This window comes from Martes martes, assembly GCF_963455335.1.
Source record: "Martes martes genome assembly, chromosome: 8".
NCBI lineage: Eukaryota > Metazoa > Chordata > Mammalia > Carnivora > Mustelidae > Martes > Martes martes.
Window position 1 is genome coordinate 124,526,229 of NC_137895.1, and position 17,934 is coordinate 124,544,162.

General features: G+C 37.4%; 1 protein-coding gene across 2 annotated transcripts in view; it reads left to right on the forward strand.

Annotated features, from left to right (window-relative positions):
* MLLT10 (MLLT10 histone lysine methyltransferase DOT1L cofactor) overlaps nt 1-17,682 on the forward strand; it is a 249,801-nt gene extending 232,119 nt beyond the window's left edge. For both annotated transcript variants that reach the window (XM_080810109.1, XM_080810110.1), the window contains 8 exons: nt 381-453; nt 3,198-3,352; nt 5,705-5,893; nt 6,317-6,408; nt 6,552-6,913; nt 7,956-8,052; nt 13,205-13,414; nt 15,894-17,682. In XM_080810109.1, the coding sequence (XP_080666235.1) occupies nt 381-453; nt 3,198-3,352; nt 5,705-5,893; nt 6,317-6,408; nt 6,552-6,913; nt 7,956-8,052; nt 13,205-13,414; nt 15,894-15,938 (1,223 nt within the window). In that variant the 3' untranslated portion in view covers nt 15,939-17,682. The remainder of the gene's footprint in view (nt 1-380; nt 454-3,197; nt 3,353-5,704; nt 5,894-6,316; nt 6,409-6,551; nt 6,914-7,955; nt 8,053-13,204; nt 13,415-15,893) is intronic.
* Nucleotides 17,683-17,934: the final 252 nt, after the last annotated feature.

Sequence of the window (17,934 nt, forward strand, 5' to 3'; positions counted from 1 at the left end):
GCATAAGGATTTGCTGTGATAAGCATACAGATTAGCTGTCCACAGCTGTGATTCATTACTTTAACCGTAGAAATTAAAAGTGGCTGAGGGGAGGGTACTGCAAATGCATACCACGCTTCTGTGCTGTAAAATTGAAAGGAATGAAAGAACGGAACATAATCCATGGCCTTCTACACCCACAAAAACGTGTAGAGACAACGTCTTACATGCCACAGTTCAGCAATTTTGAACTAGCAACATACTAGATCTTCTACTTTCGTAGTAACTGCAAAGATAGTGGTAAAGGTTTTATGTATGTTTTAGGAAAAATCAGGGCAAGAGCTTAAAACCTCTTATCTAGTGAGAGTCACTTTATCAGCTATGAAATATTTACACTGCAGATCAAGATCTTGGAGACAATAGCCGCAGCCTTGTTGGCAGAGGAAGCTCACCCCGAGGAAGTCTCTCACCACGGTAAGCATTATTTACTCTGCCCAGTATAGGCAAAGGAAACATTTTGAGATTTGGGAACTTCTTTATCTCTTATCAGAGCATACATTTGTGAGGCTGTAAAAGCATTCTGTAGATAAGAAGCATGTCTGGACTGTCAAGAAAAATGATTCTAAATTAATTTGAATAGTAAACACATGGTTAGATTTCTAAGCTTTTCAGAAGACATCCCTTTTCTTAGATTTCCAATGAGTTTCAACTCTCTTGTTTTTATCATTTGTATATTTAGCTGCTGGTACTATTAAATACATTAATTTGGCTAATTCTTTTTGGTCATGAAGTAGTCTTTAAACCTCTTAAAGGTGCAATAATCAAGACTTTCAACTTTGGGTTCCAGTTTTAGCTCTTTTGTGGGCAATGCGCTTAACCCTTTGATCTCTAGTTCCTAGTTCTTGGGGCTCGTTTGTAAAAATCCCTCTGTTCTTGGGGTACCTGGTTGGCTTAGTCAGAAGAGCATTCAGCTCTTGATGTTGGGGTCGTAAGTTTGAGTCCCAATTAGGTGTAGAGTTTACTAAGAAAAAAATAAACTTTTGAAAAAAAAACTCTCTAGTTCCTAAAATTGTTTGAATCTAAGTATAACAGATTATTACATTGTTCTGTGAAATGGCTGTAAATACTATTATGATAGAATTTAGGTATCTTACATAATGTATGTAAGGTTATTCTGTTAGCAGAATTCTTACCAGAGTTCTACAGGAAGGGTTGAATTTCTCTGAGCACAGTCTAAGTGCCCCACATCTTCTGTTCTCAGTGGGGAGTATGGCAGAAGGGAATGTTGTATCAATTTATAGAAAACAATGGAACTTTAGGCGGTGACTCTCTTTTTATTAATTGTCTTCTAATTTCAACTTCTATACCTTCTTCCAGTTTGTTTTCTCTCTGCTCTTTAATTTTGTAAACTCTGCCTCAAGCATGGTTAGACTAGGTGAGAATGGAGAACAGTAGGTAAAAGCCCATTCTAGAGTCTTTTTACCACTGTGAGAAATGAACATTTTTCAACTGTGGGAACTCAAAAAGTCTGTTAAAAATTAAGATTTTTATGCAAGGATACTATTAATATCTGTTGTTATGTTGCTCATATATTGATAATGTCTTAAGGAACATCTTTATCATTAGATTGGTTCGGTAACCTCTAATTTTGGTAGTTTCTAGTGGGGTACATCCAGTAGTGTCTTTTCCTATAAAATTCCTGGGTGACCTAAAAGTAGTATTATTTTTCCTAATTGATTTCTGGAGGAAATAAAATATTCCTTCTTTTCCAACTAGGAATCTGAAGTACACACTGATTAACATCAACTGACTAATCTATAATTTTATGATATGATTATTTCTGTACTATTTTATTCTTCTTTTCATAGAAGAAAACTAATGGGCTTTTGCTCATATGTTTAGTGGAGGAAGCATTTCTGTATTCCCTTCTTAAAGTATCATAGAAGCTACCCAGAAATTTTGCAAGATCCCTCAGTGTTATTTTGCTTAGCATAGTTCTTAGTTTTTCATTAGGTAAATGGATAAAACATTTAAAGCAATAAATTTTACCAAATTATTTTTAGCATATATTTCCAACTTTATATTACCCTTTAAAAATCAGACTGAAAGGTAATAACCTAAATTATCTTGGCATAATGTACTATTTGGAGGGGGATGGTCAACTGTATGGAGCACGTGATGTTTACTTGAGGAATAAAAAAACCTCATTTGTTTAACTTGTCGAAGGAGATTTAGTAGAGAAGCACACTGAGGCAGTGGCAGAACACTAGTGGGCTGTTAGAACACCCAAGCTGTGTCCACCTCTGCCCAGCAGAGTATCTCTGCACAAGGCACTAAAACCCCATCCTGTTTTCCTCATATGGAAATGGAACCAATAACCAGGTTTGGACTTCTCATGAGGCTGTTATGAAGATCATACGAGATAATTATGTGGAAACACATTGGAAAGCCTAAAGCCCTTCACTAATGTACTGTGTTAGCGTGGAGGCTGGAGAGCAGAAATGGCCACATTTATGAATTTAAAACAAAAGAAGGATGAGAGAACATTACACCTTCATCTTAATATAAGTAATACTTATTTTGGAAGAATTAAGTTATTACCACTTGAAGTACAGATCCAAGGCATTTTAGAAAAATTTGTATAGAGGGTTCAAATAAAAATTACTTTAATCTTGCTAATGTTCCTTAATCCTGTCAATACTAGAAAATCTGTATTTTTGACTTTATAACAAAAGGCTACTTCAATATTATTAAAAATTTCTTTTTACTAATATTTGAGATTCTGTTGGTTGTAAAATAAAATGCCTTGTACATTATTATAATTGCACAGTTTTACTCTTGATATTTTGTGTATTAAAGCAGAATGGTGGAACTCCTCTCTTCTGGCTATTTATTTTCAAGTTTTCTAATACTGTCTTTCCCCCTTTTATCTAAAGCTGTATCAGGTTCTTTTATAGCCTATTTCAGAGATTATTGAGGGGTTGTTTTTATTTTCTAGTGGTTTTTAATTACCGAGAATAGCTAGCTATTCCCCTGATTTTATAATTTGGGGAGGAAGAATGGTAATTACTCAATTTTAGGGTGGATTATGGTTTTATCATTCTTCAGTGTAGGCAGCCTGGAGTTAGAAGACTTTTTACAGGGAAAGGGTCAGCATAAGGTGAGAAGTGTGAATGCACTCTCTTTCTGTTTAAACTGAGAATTAATATTTTCAACAGATCTCCTGTAAGCAGCTTACAAATTCGCTATGATCAACCAGTCAACAGCAGTTTGGAAAATCTGCCTCCGGTAGCAGCCAGCATAGAACAGCTTTTGGAGAGGCAGTGGAGTGAAGGACAACAGTTTTTATTAGAACAGGGTACTCCCAGTGACAGTAAGTATTCTTTTCATGTCTTTAAAAGATGGATGGACAGACAGACAGATGGATAGATGCAGCAGTCACATTTCATCAATAGTAGTGAAATTATGAAATATGTTTTATATAATACGGCAAGAAAGTGTACTGTAGTGTTTTATAGAACAGATTCTACAATTTTATCACTGGTCTTATATTTACCTGTTACTAACGCTAGGATCTTGGGCAAGTTTCCTAATGTGTACATTATCTCCCATTTGTAGAGTGGGAATAATAATATACCCATATCACAGTGTTGTTTTGGGTATTAAATGGCATAAAAACTGTGAAGAGCATTGCCTAGCTCACAGTAAGCACTTACCTGTTCAGTGGTTATTCTTACTGTTTTGAATTATTTTAATATTGGTACTTTGTTCTTATGTATTTTTAAACTTTTTTTAAAAAAAATTATTTATTTATTTGACAGAGAGAGACAGAGGGAACACAAGCAGGGGAGTGGGAGAGGGACAAGCAGGCATCCCGCTGAACATGGAGCCCGATGTGGGGCTTGGTCCCCGGACCCCAGGATCAGACCTGAGCCAAAGGCAGATGCCTAACAGCAGCCACCCAGGCGCCTGCCCCTGTTCTTACCAATTTTTAAATTTTACTAAAATACATGGGTCATATCTTCTCTTAGCTTAATTGAAGAAAACTTGGCTTACCTTTGGAGAATTCATTTTAAAAAATGCATTTAGTCAGGAGCGCCTGGGCGGCTCACTTGGTTGAGTGTCCCACTCTTGGTTTCAGGTCAGGTCATGATCCTCAGGGTCGTGATGTCAGGGTTGGGAGGTCAAGCCCCACGTCAGACTCCTCGCTCAATGGTGATTCTGCTTGAGATTCTCTCTCTCCCTCTCCCTCTGCTCCTTCTTCCTGCACCTAGAAATCATTTTGAAAAAGTAAAAATAAAAACGCATATAGTCAAGTGTGCCAACCATCTTCTTAATTTTTTAATTTAGATGAAAAAGAGTAAGAATTGCTAAATTTATATATATTTTGTATTACTAAATTATGTATATGTGTTTTATATACATATTTATGTGTTTTTGTGTTTTGTATACATATATATGTGTTTTATATACATATTTAGTATTTTTCAATGTTAAGTATTAGGATGATGGTTGAAAAATGCCCAAAAGAGCAAAGTTACTCTAAGTGGCAGTGAACTGGGGAAGTGGCTTAATGTTAAAGGATATATGTTTTTTGGGGAAAAAGGTTTTTTAAAAATCATTTTGGGATATAGGCTTTTATTGCTTTATTGTATCAAAACAAAAATTTTTGTTGTTAGTAGACAAGTGCTGCAAATTGGTATTTTAGGGGTTTTTTGTGTGTTTTGTTTCGTTTTATGAATGGTGCCTTGCCGGAAAAATGCTAATTGTGAGGAAATTCATGCCAGGATAATCCTTTAAACATGATAGCTGGAGGACAGGTTTAGCTTCATCTTATTGCATCTCATTTGGGTACACTGAGGGTTTCTGTGTAGCATCTTGAAGAGGAGGGGATAAAAGTTAAATCCTTGGGAAATGACCATATATGTCTGTACCATCTCCCTTGTGTCTTTTGAAGGTCCTGAGGGCATGTTAAACAAATACAACTTTTTAATATGTGTACGTAGAACTTTTAAAGCGTCCATCATGCTGGCAGAACTACTCAGTGTTGTCAGTTGAGAAGTCCCGAGTTGTGGAAGGAATTGAAACTGTATTTGAGGTGATGAGGCAGGACAGAAACTGCCTGGTTACAGACGGTCGTTTCTCCGGGAGCCCGGTGTGGGGGCTGTGGTGCGCGCACACTGCTCCCTGCTGGGCGATGTGCGGATCCGCAGGCCAAGCGGCGGCGGGGCGGCGGCGGGGCGGCCTCTCGCCCCACTATGGAGGCGCGCTTAGCTTGACCAGGCAGCACACAATAACTCTTTATTGTGGGTATGGATATTGGTATGACTCTTCCCCATTTTAAACATGATTTTAACGAAAACTGATGGCAGGCACTTTGAATTTTTAATTAGGTTTTTATTTTGGTGAAAATAAAATGTCATTTTTCTTTGAGAATGAAAACTACGTAGACCAGATGGGTGAGTTTTTTGATATGTGGCAACAAAGTTTCCAGAAGGTTCATCTAGGACCAGTATCCCTTTATGCTTATATATACATAATATGTTGTGGTATATTTGTATCTACATATAAATTTAGAAACTAAACCTAGTGATTTGAAAATGCTTTACAGAATTTCTACTCTCCTATTTTAACTTATTTTTAAAGTTACTGATACTTAGGTTTGTAAAATATGTAGTCCTGTGTGGAAACTTGTCTTTATTAAAACCATGCAAATGTTTGCTAGTTTTGGGAATGCTGAAGTCATTACACCAACTTCAAGTTGAAAATCGGAGATTGGAAGAGCAGATTAAAAACTTGACAGCCAAAAAGGAACGTCTTCAGTTATTGAATGCACAGCTCTCAGTGCCTTTTCCAACAATAACAACAAATCCTAGTCCGTCTCATCAAATGCATGCATTTTCAGCACAGAATGGTAAGTATGAAAGTATTTATTGCATATCTAACGAAAGTAGGATAGACTTTTAAGATCTTTCTCATAATAAGTGAATAATAACTAGTTACCAGTTATATGAAGATGTAGAAAAGGAATGATAGGTTATTTTCAAAGAACATGAAGAATCTGTCAAGTGATCAACTTGAATTTGTTCTAACTTGTTTAGCACATAATTTAACTATAATAGTTATTTAAATGTATAATCTCTTTATTGATTTAAAGCCATAGTATTCAATAGAGTTATAGATTTTTCCCTTTAAACTGGTATTAGGCATAGCAAGACTTAATATTTAAGTGTTTTTAATGTGGGCTTCAGGATAAGCTTTTAGATAAGCCTTTAATCTTACACAAAATGTAATTTAACAGGGTAAATAGGTTTCTTTTTGTCTTTTATTGTTCTAGCTCCTACCACTGATTCCTTGAACAGCAGCAGTAAGAGCCCTCATCTAGGAAACAGCTTTTTACCTGATAATTCTCTTCCTGTATTAAATCAGGTAATTTTGGTGTGGTTAGTTTCATTTCTGTGTTTTTTTGTTTTTTGTTTTGGAAACAGTAGTATACCACATTAAATGATTTAAGATGATTTTAAACAGTTTTCCTGTGTTCTGACTTAAGTTTCTGTTCTTTCTTACATTAGGACTTAACCTCCAGTGGACAAAGCACCAGCAGCTCTTCTGCTCTTTCTACTCCCCCTCCTGCTGGGCAGAGTCCAGCGCAGCAGGGCTCGGGTGTTAGTGGAGTGCAGCAGGTCAATGGTGTGACGGTGGGGGCACTGGCTAGTGGAATGCAGACTGTAACATCCACCATTCCTGCAGTGCCTGCAGTGGGTGGAATAATTGGAGCTTTGCCAGGTAACCAACTGGCAATTAATGGCATTGTAGGAGCTTTAAATGGGGTTATTCAGACCCCTGTCACAATATCCCAGAACCCTACCCCCCTCACCCATACAACTGTACCACCTAATGCAACACATCCAATGCCAGCTACACTGACGAACAGGTAAGAAACTCACTTAATCTATTTTGGGTTCTTGAGTGCAACAGAGTACCAGTATTGTCCATGCTTTCAGATTGGGATTTTTTAATGTGCTTCTTGTAGATGTAATCAACAAGAAATGAAAACGAGCAAACTTTTAGATTAAGTGTATTACTTCGAGAGCCATTTATGTTTGGAATTTAACTAATTCAAATTAAAACAAAGTTAAATCACTTTCAGTAATAAAGCATTAAATGTATTCTGTGCTAAAAATTTCATTCTTGATCTGTGTTACCTCCCCTTGTATATTGTCTTCATGTATCCTACATTTTGAAGAAAAAGAGTATTGTAATGAGGATCACATATGAGTGAATATTGATTTCTCAGAATTCAGCTATGCAGTTCTGCTAATTTTTTAATTAAAGATTTTGATATAGGAATTAGTGCCTATATCAAATGATCTTGAATTTCCTGTGAGTGAAACTGTTTTTCATGGTACTGGACTTTCATTTGACTGTTTGTTCAAAATAAGGGGATTAAAGCCATGTTGTTACCGGACATACATTTGAGGAATAAATTGTTTTAAATGGATTTGCAATGGATACTAGTAAACTATTTTTCTGGCTCCCTTTTCTTTGGTGTTTAATTTTACTCTCCATTGGGACCATTAAAAAAAAGGTTAGGTCAAGTCAATTAGTAGTTGGGATTTTTCCTTGTTTTACATACGTGTTAATTTAGTGTGGGTTAAATTATCCTTGAATAATTAAAAATTATGTGCGTGTTATAAACACATTTAAATTTCTATTCTATAAAGTACTGAGTGCCTTCTTGGTTTATAATAAAAAGGAAAACAAAACATTCCTTGACAATGTGAATTCTTATTTACCTGTATACACAGAAAGAGAGAAAAAAGAAATTTGTATGTGATTGTTATCAGAAAGTATTATATTTAAAGATTTGACTTGTTAACTCATTAAACACCAAATTGAAAAGTTGTCTTTCATTTTACATTTTAAAAAACATTAACAGTATATAGGAGAAAGTAAGAATTTTAATCGTTTTTCAGTGCCTCAGGACTAGGATTACTTTCTGACCAGCAAAGACAAATATTTCTTCACCAACAGCAGTTTCAGCAGTTGTTAAATTCTCAACAGCTCACACCAGTAAGTTCTTCCTTTTGATAATATTTGATTTTTGTTAGGAGCAAGTGTTCTAAGCTGTAATAGACATTTAGCATGGGTATAGACTTACCCACTTTGTGAAATAGCATTACTGGATGCATAACCCCCAGAACAGTTTGTTTTGCCGTTTGGTATAGTCCACCATACCTGTAGTGAAATTATATTGATTGATTTACAAGTATTAGAACATGTACTGTGGTACTCTTTTAGACTTCGGTAATGTGATGATGAGTTAAGACTTCATATTTTCATGGGGTTTCATTCTGACAGTGGAGGTGGACAATAAGCAAATGTATGGTTTTGGTAGTGATCGGCACTGAGAAGAAAAATGAGGGAAGGCAAAGGGATAAAGGAATGGTGGGACAAGAGGCTAATTTTAGATAGTGGAGTCTTGCCTCTTTGAGTAGGTGACTTTTGAGCATAGACCTGAATAAAAGTTGAAGGAACATGAATTTTTGACACAGGCGAATGGAAGAGTAGCAGTGGAAAAGACCACATGTGTTTATGTTTTGAGGACTAGAAAGACGGCTGGCATGACTGCAGAATAAGAGAGAGGCTGGTGCAGAGGAGAGAAAGTCCCCGGTGGGCCTTGTTTGGCTGTCTGTGGCAGGAAATTTAGATTTTGAGTATGATATGATGCCATTGGTGATTTTTAAAAAAAAACTTTTGTGAAAACTTTCAAATGTATCAAAACAGTATATAGTATATTATTTTAAATAATTATCTCAACTTTAAAAATCTTGTTTCGTATATCCTCACTTTTTCTTTCAGGATTATTTTAAAGAATTAATTGGAAGATTTGAACAGAATAGTGACATATAACAATTCCCATTTTTTAAAGATTAGTAGTCATTGTGCGGAAAATTGTATGTGTTGGGAGGGGAGATAGTAGCAAAAGGAGAAGCAGGGAGGCTATTGGAGTAGTCCAGGTAGGAGATGTGGTTTCTAATATAGCAGGATAAATGTGGGGGAAAACCATCTGGGATTGTGTATTTTGAAGATAAAACCAACAAGACTTATTTGTCAGACATTCAAGATAAGGAAGAGTTCTGAAACAATGGGATGTTGCAGTTTACTGAGATTTGGAAGACCTAGAGGAACAGCCGGTTTTGGAGAGAAAGCACAAGTTCTGTTACAGACATACTAAGTTGGAGATGTCTATTTAGGTGTTTAAGTAGGATGTGGACTGGACAGTTGTGTGAGTCTAGAGTCCAGGGAAATAACAAATAACAATATAACAAATTTGGGGGCATTGCTGCATATATGATACTTAGATTTACAAGATTTTATGAGATCTGTAGGGAATGAGGACTGCTATCTGAGGACTGAGCCCTGGCTATCCTGGAAGAGGAACATGATTAGTAAAGGATGTGGGGAAAAAGTGACTAGTGAGTTAAGAGAACTGAGAAGTGGTGTCCTTGGGTCCGCGTGAAGAAAATGTATCAGCAAAGGAAGGACTTGGCTGTGTAAAAATACTTCTGGGAGGACAAGTAAATTGACTGTTGGATTTGGCTGCCTGGAGGCTTTGACAATTGTGGTGAGAAGTAAAAACCTCCTCAAATGGTTCCAAAGAAAATGGCAGGAGGGGAAGTGAAGATGGAGTATTGGCAGCTCCAGACACTTCACTCTAAAAAAGCAGAGAAATGAGCAGCTAATGGAAGAAAGACATGGTCTGAGGGGGAGGTTTCTTGTTCATTTTGAATATGACAGTACATGTATATGTTGATGGGAACAGGGGAGAGGAAAGATAACAGAGCAGCAAAGTACTTCATAGGGGATGGAAAGGGAGGGGAGTGGAGAGCGGCATTCCACTGTATGAAGAGGGCAGGCAGAGCAGCTGTCAGAGGGCTTTTAATGACAGAAGGTTGAGGAAACCCACTTTTAAGGTTTTTAATTTTCAAAATTATATTAAAGGTATCAGGGGCGCCTGCGTGGCTCAGTTGGTTAAGCGTCTGCCTTCGGCTTAGGTTATGATCCCAGGGTCCTGAGATCGAGGGCCATATTCCTGCTCAGTTGGGAGTCTACTTTCCCTCTCTTGTCCCTCCCCTGCTTGTGCTCTCTCTCAAATAATAAATAAAATCTTAAAAAAAAAAAAAAGAATTGAAGGCATCAGCTGGGGGAAATAAGGATGTTGGTGGTCAGAGGAGAGAAGCAAATGTGGAATAGGTATCTTGGAAGAGAGAGGAAGAATTGATGAAGTGTGTGGTGGGGGAGGGTCGCCTGGCTGGCTCATTTGGTAGAGTGTGCACCTCCTGGGGTTGTAAGTTCAGGCTCCATGTTGGGCATAGAGATTTACTTAAAAATAAAATCTTAAAAAAAATATTGAAAGTGTGTGGCTCACATGCAGAGATATTCTGGCCCGCGTTGTGTGGTCATAAACTTAAAGCCAGACGGGTTGATGTATTTGTGCAACTGTTTCCAGCTCCATTTCCCTAGCATACTTCACTGAGTTAGACTGTTCAGAGAATGCACTATTTAATTAGCTCAGAGTTTCAGCCTTTGTTTGTAATTTCTTTCTAAGTATCTGCTCAGGGTGCCTGGCTGGCTTAGTCGGTGGAGTGTGGGACTCCTGATCTTGGGGTTGTGAGGTGAAGCCCCATGTTGGGTGCAGAGATTACTAAAAAAAATCTTTAGGGTGCCTGGGTGGCTCAGTTGGTTAAGCATCTGCCTTCAGCCCAGGTCATGATCCCGGGATCCTGGGATTGAGTCCCACATTGGGCTCCCTGCTCAGTGGGAACCTGCTTTCCCCCCCACCCCTGTACCAATTCCCCCTGCTCCTGCTCGCTCTCTCATTCTCTCTGTAGGTTTCTCCCTCAGTCTCTCTCAATAAATGACTGACTGACTGACTGAATGAATGAATAAATCTTTTAAAAAATTCAAAAAATTTTTATAAATAAGTAAAATATTTCTTCCCATTTTTTTACTTTAGTCAAAAATATATTGAAAATACTTGTTTTGATTGTGGATCATCATTTTCACTGTTACTGTTCTTACAGTGGTATAAAGATAGCTTGTATATAAATTCTTTAATGCTTGCACTAAAATGTGATCTTGTTTTCTTATCTCTCATCTTAATATGAAATACTAAAATATGGTTTATTTGGGGTCCTTCCTCTTAAACAAGATTATTATTAGTAGTAGTACATATAGATGACTCATTTCTTTTGTTTTTTTTTTTAAAGGTTTTATTTATTTGACACAGAGATAGTATAAGTAGGCAGAGCAGCAGGCTGAGGGAGAGGGAGAAGCAGGCTCTCCGCTGAGCAGGGAGCCCAACATGGGGCTCTATCCCAGGACTCTGGGATCATGACCCGAACCGAAGGCAGCCGTTTAACCGACTGAGCCACCCTGGTGCCCCAGATGACTCATTTCTAGAACATGATTTGTTAAGGAGGTTTTCACGCACACATTGTTGCTCTGAGACAAGAACTGAAGTGGCTTAAGTTCTGTCTTTCCTTTGTCAGCCAAGATTGTGGGGTGAAGTTTGTTCGTTTACAAGTGGCACATTTTCTTCCAAGGCATCCTGACTTCTCCCATCTTAAGAAAAGTTCATGCTTGACCCTCCTACCCCCACCAACTGCTGCCCTGTTTTTCTGCTTGCTGTCTCCTCCCAGATGGCCTTCATTCTGCTAACCAGTCAGTGGACTGTTGTCCTCCTCCTTCCTTGATCTGGCAACGACATTTGACAGAGTTGATCACTCCCTCCTCCTGGAAACACTTTCTTCCCTTAGCCTTCAGGAGCCCACGTTACCGCCGTGTTATTCCTGCCCAACCATTCATTCCTCTCTTCACCTCAGCCTCTCACTTTCAGAGTAACGTAGAATTTCAATGATCTCCTCCAGTCATAGAGCTTCAAATGCCGTTCTCCAGTCCAGTATTAAATATGTGCGGATGTTACATCTTCAGGCCAGGCCCCTTTCTGGAATTTCAGACTTTTGTATCCAACTGCTTTTTTGATATCTCCACTAGGGTGTTTTAAAATAGACATTACAAGCATAATATGTCCAAAACTCAACTGCTGATCTGTCACAAACCTGCTCCACACATAGTTTTGCCTACCTCAGCCAAAGGGAACACTGATTTGTAGTTACTCAAGCCCAAAACCTCGCAGTCATACTTCACTCCCATCTGATGCCTCCCATTGAATCCATCGAGTCCTGAGTCAGATTGTGTCACTCCTTGGCTTAAAACCTTCCCCTTCTTTCCTGTATCACTTTGAGTAAAAGCCAGAGTGTTCTTGGCCCACCACCATGAGGCCCACATTCTCCCCTTGTCTCCTCCTTGTTCAGTTGTCCCCAACCTGCGCCTGGTCTCCTTGCTAGTCCTCAGTCACCCAAGGGATATGCTCCCACATAGCCCCTTAGCCCTGGATGTTCCTTCTTCCTAGAAATCCCCTCCCTTTCTCCATATCCACATAGTGAATTCCCTCCTTGCCTCCAAGTCTTTGTCCAGTTGAGAACCACCCTGACCTATCTGTTTGAGATTTCCACCCCCCCAATTCTGTCTCCCACACATTCCTGTTTACCCTGATCCTTACCAGTTATCATATCTTAATATTTTGTTGGTCTCTCTCTCTGCCTCAGGCTGAGCCACAGAAGGGCAGAGATTCTCTCCCCCCCCCAACTGATATGTCTCAGGACAGTGCCTGGCACATAGTAAACACTCAAGAAATCACATACATACTTGCTGCAAAGAATAATCTCATAACTATACCAAGGGCGTACTCTCTGTTGGCATGAATGCGAGCTTTAAAAGTTACTTTTTTGTTCCCAGAATTGGGAATGAGAATGGCGCACATTCTAAAGTCAGATCCAGATAACTTAACGACTTCCAAGTTGCTGTTGCCCTTAATTATCATGGACAACCTAATTTGAATAAGGTCTCCTGTATTTGTTTGCCCTGTTTTGAAAAGAAGCCATTCACTAGTAATACTGACACTTTATAATAGATGGTTATTACCTAGTAAAGTATATTTTTCCAGATAAGATACTGTTTTCTTTCTTAGTAGTGTATATGTGACTTATATTTAAATATCTCCTATTAAAGTAAAGAAGAAAATAGAAAAGTCAGGCTTTACTGACTGCTGAATTCTGGGACTGGGAGCTCATCTTCTCCCACATGTTCTCGACCTCAGGAGCAGCATCAGGCCCTCCTGTACCAGTTAATGCAGCAGCACCACCACCAGCAGCACCACCCGCCGGAACTGCAGCAGCTCCAGATCCCCGGGCCCACGCAGATCCCCATCAACAACCTGCTGGCAGGAGCTCAGGCACCGCCCCTCCACCCAGCCACCACCAACCCATTTCTCACCATCCACGGTGACAACGCCAGTCAGAAAGTAACAGTAAGTGTCTTTGCTCTATCTTACCTAGTGAAATCATAAAAAGAATTTTACTGAGGAATCAGAGATGACTGTCTCTTTAGCTTTTCTCTCTTATTTAAAAAAAGTATATTATTCCCCTGATAATTTCTTCTTAAAACCAGTTGCTTCAGCAGCTGGATATTGTAAACATGAAGGATCCAAGCCAATTTATACAGCCCCTGAAGTACATTAGTTTAAATATGTGCATATGGTTTGAAGTACGTTTTATAATTCACCAAATTGGAAATGAAAATATGTATTTTAGTTATAGTAAGGAGTATGGGACAGTCCATTCAAAAGATAGTAGTTGGTGCTTTTTGATGAACTTTTGTTCCATTAATTTGTTTAATTATAGACCCAATCTAGATAATTTTGGAATATTTTTATTATTTTGCTTTAAAGTACTTTGTAAAACTGAATTATGCTTATAATAAAATTAATATATAAATTTTTAGGGCACTCCAGTTACTCTGCCAAATTAATTTAAAAAAGAAACTAAATCATAATAATATTTGTAATGGAATTTAAATTATTTTCATTAAAGTGATAGCCTCTTACCCTTTCAGTTAAGATAAATTAAAAATGGATTCAGAAACAGTGTATTATATATATAGTAGAACACATTTTAAGGCTGTTTCTTTCTATTAATTCTCCCCGTCAATTAGCTCTACTTTACTGTGTTAGTGTTGCTGTGTTAGTTACTTAGTGTTTCCCCTAAATTCAGAGTTCAGGACAGAACCCTCTTAGGGGAAGGATATTGGGATATAGAATGGAGACTGGATGTCCGGAAAAGGAAGAAGGGAAAGAATGAGGTGGGAGACTTGGCAAATCACAGTGTAAAAAGTCACAATGTTTGCTGTTTCCCATTACTTTAAAAGCTTGCTGTTTACTGCGCTGTTAGTCTTCAGAAACTTGAGTTTGTACTGAGTAACAGGTTGGTTCAAAATGCAGGATTAATTGGTTTTCATCAACTCTTCAATGCTTTGTTTGCCCCCTGTCTCTGATTGTGAGTACTACTGTCATTGTCATAAAGCTAGTCACCTCTCCAGTGTTATACAGATGTGGGAAATCTCTGTGGATCTGTATTAATTTAGGGACTTTTTATACTGTTTTTTTCCTTGCATTAAAAAGCAAACTACAGGCATACCTTGGAGATAGTGCAGATTCAGGTCCACACTACTACAATAAAGCAAATACTGTAATAAAGTGAGTCAGATGAATGTTTTTATTTCTCAGTGCGTATAAAAATTATGTTTACATTATACTGAAGGTAGTCTGTCAAGTGTCCAATAGTGTAATAGCTAAAAAAATACCAAAGCACATACCTTAATTAAAAAATGCTTTTTATTGCTTAAAAAAAAATACACTGACCATCATCTGAGCGTTCAGAGAGTTGTAATCACTGATCACAGATCCCTGTAACAAATATAATAATGAGTTTGAAATACTATAAGAATGACTGAGCCTGGGTGGCTCAGTGGGTTAAGCCTCTGCCTTAGGCTCAGGTCATGATCTCAGGGTCCTGGGATCAAGCCCTGCATCAGGCTCTCTGCTCAGCAGGGAGCCTCCTTCCCCCTCTCTCTCTGCCTGTTGCTCTGCCTACTTGTAATCTCTCTCTCTCTCTCTCTCTCTCTCTCTGTCAAATAAGTAAATAAATAAATCTTAAAAAAAAAATAACGTGACATACAGATACAAATTGATCAAATGCTATTGGAAAGGTAGTACCAGTAGATTTGCTTGACACAAGGTTGCCACCAACCTTCAGTTTGGGGGAAAATTCAGTGGAGTGATACACAATAAAAACGAGGTGTGTCTGTATTTACAAGCTCCCTTTTCCTGACTGATACAGGATGGAATGTGTTTTTTAATGGAAAACTATAATAATAAATAAGAACAAAATGAGCAGTATTAAGTACCTAATGGGAGAAAAGCAAGGCTGGGAAATAATATTTGTGTGTACCCCATTATGTGCCAGGCATCTTTGTTAGATAACAATAGTATATGTAATTTCAGTCTTGAGGGACTTTACAATTTTTTTATAGATTAGTAAAAGGAGACTCAAAGAGGCTAAAGCTTAAGAGACAAATGGCACATGTGGGATCAGAACCCATGACTTTGTTAGTCCATAAAAAATTCATTTTCTCTAATACCACGTTACTGCTTTTGTGGAGAAGTCAGTTTGGGGAATGATTTCTCCATCCGTTCTCTGAGTTCTGTCCTTCAGATGGCCCTTCTGTCTTTGTAACTGCTGAGGTTAATAGAAAGCAGATGATAATGTTTACCAGTAAACTCATGTCTTTCCTATTGTGCCGAAAAGCGGTCGTGCCAACTTGTAGAAAAAAATGAAGTCACTATATATACCATCTTTTATTTCCATTATAATTCCAGTTTAAGAGAAGAGTACCACAGGCATGGGCCACATGTTCATTTACATAATGCCTTTGATTTTGTTTAACTGCAGAGACTTAGTGATAAAACTGGGCCTGTCACTCAAGAGAAAAGTTGACACTTGAGAAACCTCTAGATCGCCTCTCCTGCTGCTCTAGCACTTCCTCTGGCTGCCATTGCAGCCCTCCTACACCTATGAAGAAATGCGACAAGAAATGAACTGCACAACAAAGGATTAATTGCCACAAGGACTTTCTTGTAAGGCTTTGATTAATTTTCTTGTTGCTTTGTTGCACTGAAATGGAATTCCCATATATCCCCCATCCCTCAACCCAGATTTTTTTGAACTTTGAAAAAAAAAATTTAATAACTAACTTTTGTCAATGAAATAATTACATGCAATGAATTTATCAACCTAAGAGGAATTTAATATAGTTGGTGCACAACTAATTTTGTTATAAATTGGAGAGATGAACAGCAAAACTAAAGACTTGTTCCATTTATAAACTTTGATTTTGTTGTACAACTTAGAATATGAAATACAGTCTTTTGTTTGGGTTACAGTATGCTCGCCCTGTGAATCAGATCTTAAGACAAATTTTAAGGAACTGTCCAATATCTTCTATTGGAGTTTTATTGGTTAAGTATTGCAAATTAATAGGTCATCAACTGGGACTTGGCAATCTTTGTTATAAAAATTTTCTTTATAATGGGATTTGGCCAATTTTGGTAATCAAGTTAGGATGGTAATGTCTGCTTCTGCTAAAGGTAATTTTCTTTTGCTAAATACTTTTTAAAAAAAATATAAAGTGCTAAGACCTACTCATATTTTAAAGTAACGATTCATATTTTGAGTTAAGTGAGTTCTAAGGCTGCTGGGGGAACCAGATCAATTCAAAGCGAAAGATTTCTTTCAGAAAGAGGGGCCACTCTGGAAACTGCTGGTCGGGTTTGGCCTGAATCAAGTGCCTGTTAGTACCTCCGTTGTGTTGAAATGGCTCTAGACAGCTGAGCTTGCACTACCGTCTGTCCTTGTGAGTAAGTAGTAGGGATAGTCAGTGTTGCACCAGCAGCCTTCCCCATGGTTCTGCCTTTATTAAAAACTTTCTATGCCACTGTAGATAGCTCAGGCAAAACTATTACCTGGGTATTTATCCACTAATGAGTCACAAGAAAAATGAGTGGATTTGGTAAGAATTTTTTTTTTTTAATTTAAACAACTTTTCATTTACTGACAATGATTTCAAACAAACAAGCAAAACAAGTACAGTTCCTGAAACAGGTGAAATTTGTATTTACAGTCCTTACACTTTGGGTAGCCACACTCCTGGTGTGACAGTATGGCAGAGTATAAATTGAACAATTGGGGATGTAATCATTGAACTGTTCTTAAATGTGTGAATTATTAGTGGAAAAGACCCAGCTGTAATTAGACCTCCACTGTGTACTTAGCTGGAAGAACATGTTAATTCTGCAATATGTCTCTTGGTTAAACATTGCACAGTTCTTACCTCATTTCTGTAAATAAGGTTTTGTGAATCTGTTTTGTATTGTGAAAAATTCATAAGATAACATTGATATTTTGATTTGTAATATTTCTAATTGGTAGATTTAATTGAAAAGTAAAATTAATTTATTTTTATATGTTCAGGGGAATTTTAAAGAAAGTCAAATCTTTTGTAGATAATTAAAAAAATCGGTGTGGTTTATTTTACTTATTTAACCCACTGGTTGTTATTCTGTAACAATTTGTATAAATGGTAAATTTTGAATGTGTTGTTATTTTACCTAGATGTAAAATTCCACATGTATTAAAGAAAATGTACAAAGTTTTTGTTAATAAAATTTAATAATGTTTATAACTCTGTGCCATTCCTTTTTCCAGTTTTACTAAGGTATAATTGGCATACAGTAAGCTTAAGGTATACAATATAATGATTTGGCTTATTTTTATTGTGAAATGATCACCGCAGTAAGTTTAGTTAACCTCCATCATCTCGTGCAGATATGAAAACAGGAGAATGAAGAAAAAGTTTTTTTCTTTGTGATGAGAACTCTTAGTATTTGTTCTCTTAACAACTTTCAAATTATCAAATTATCATAGAGCATCTTCA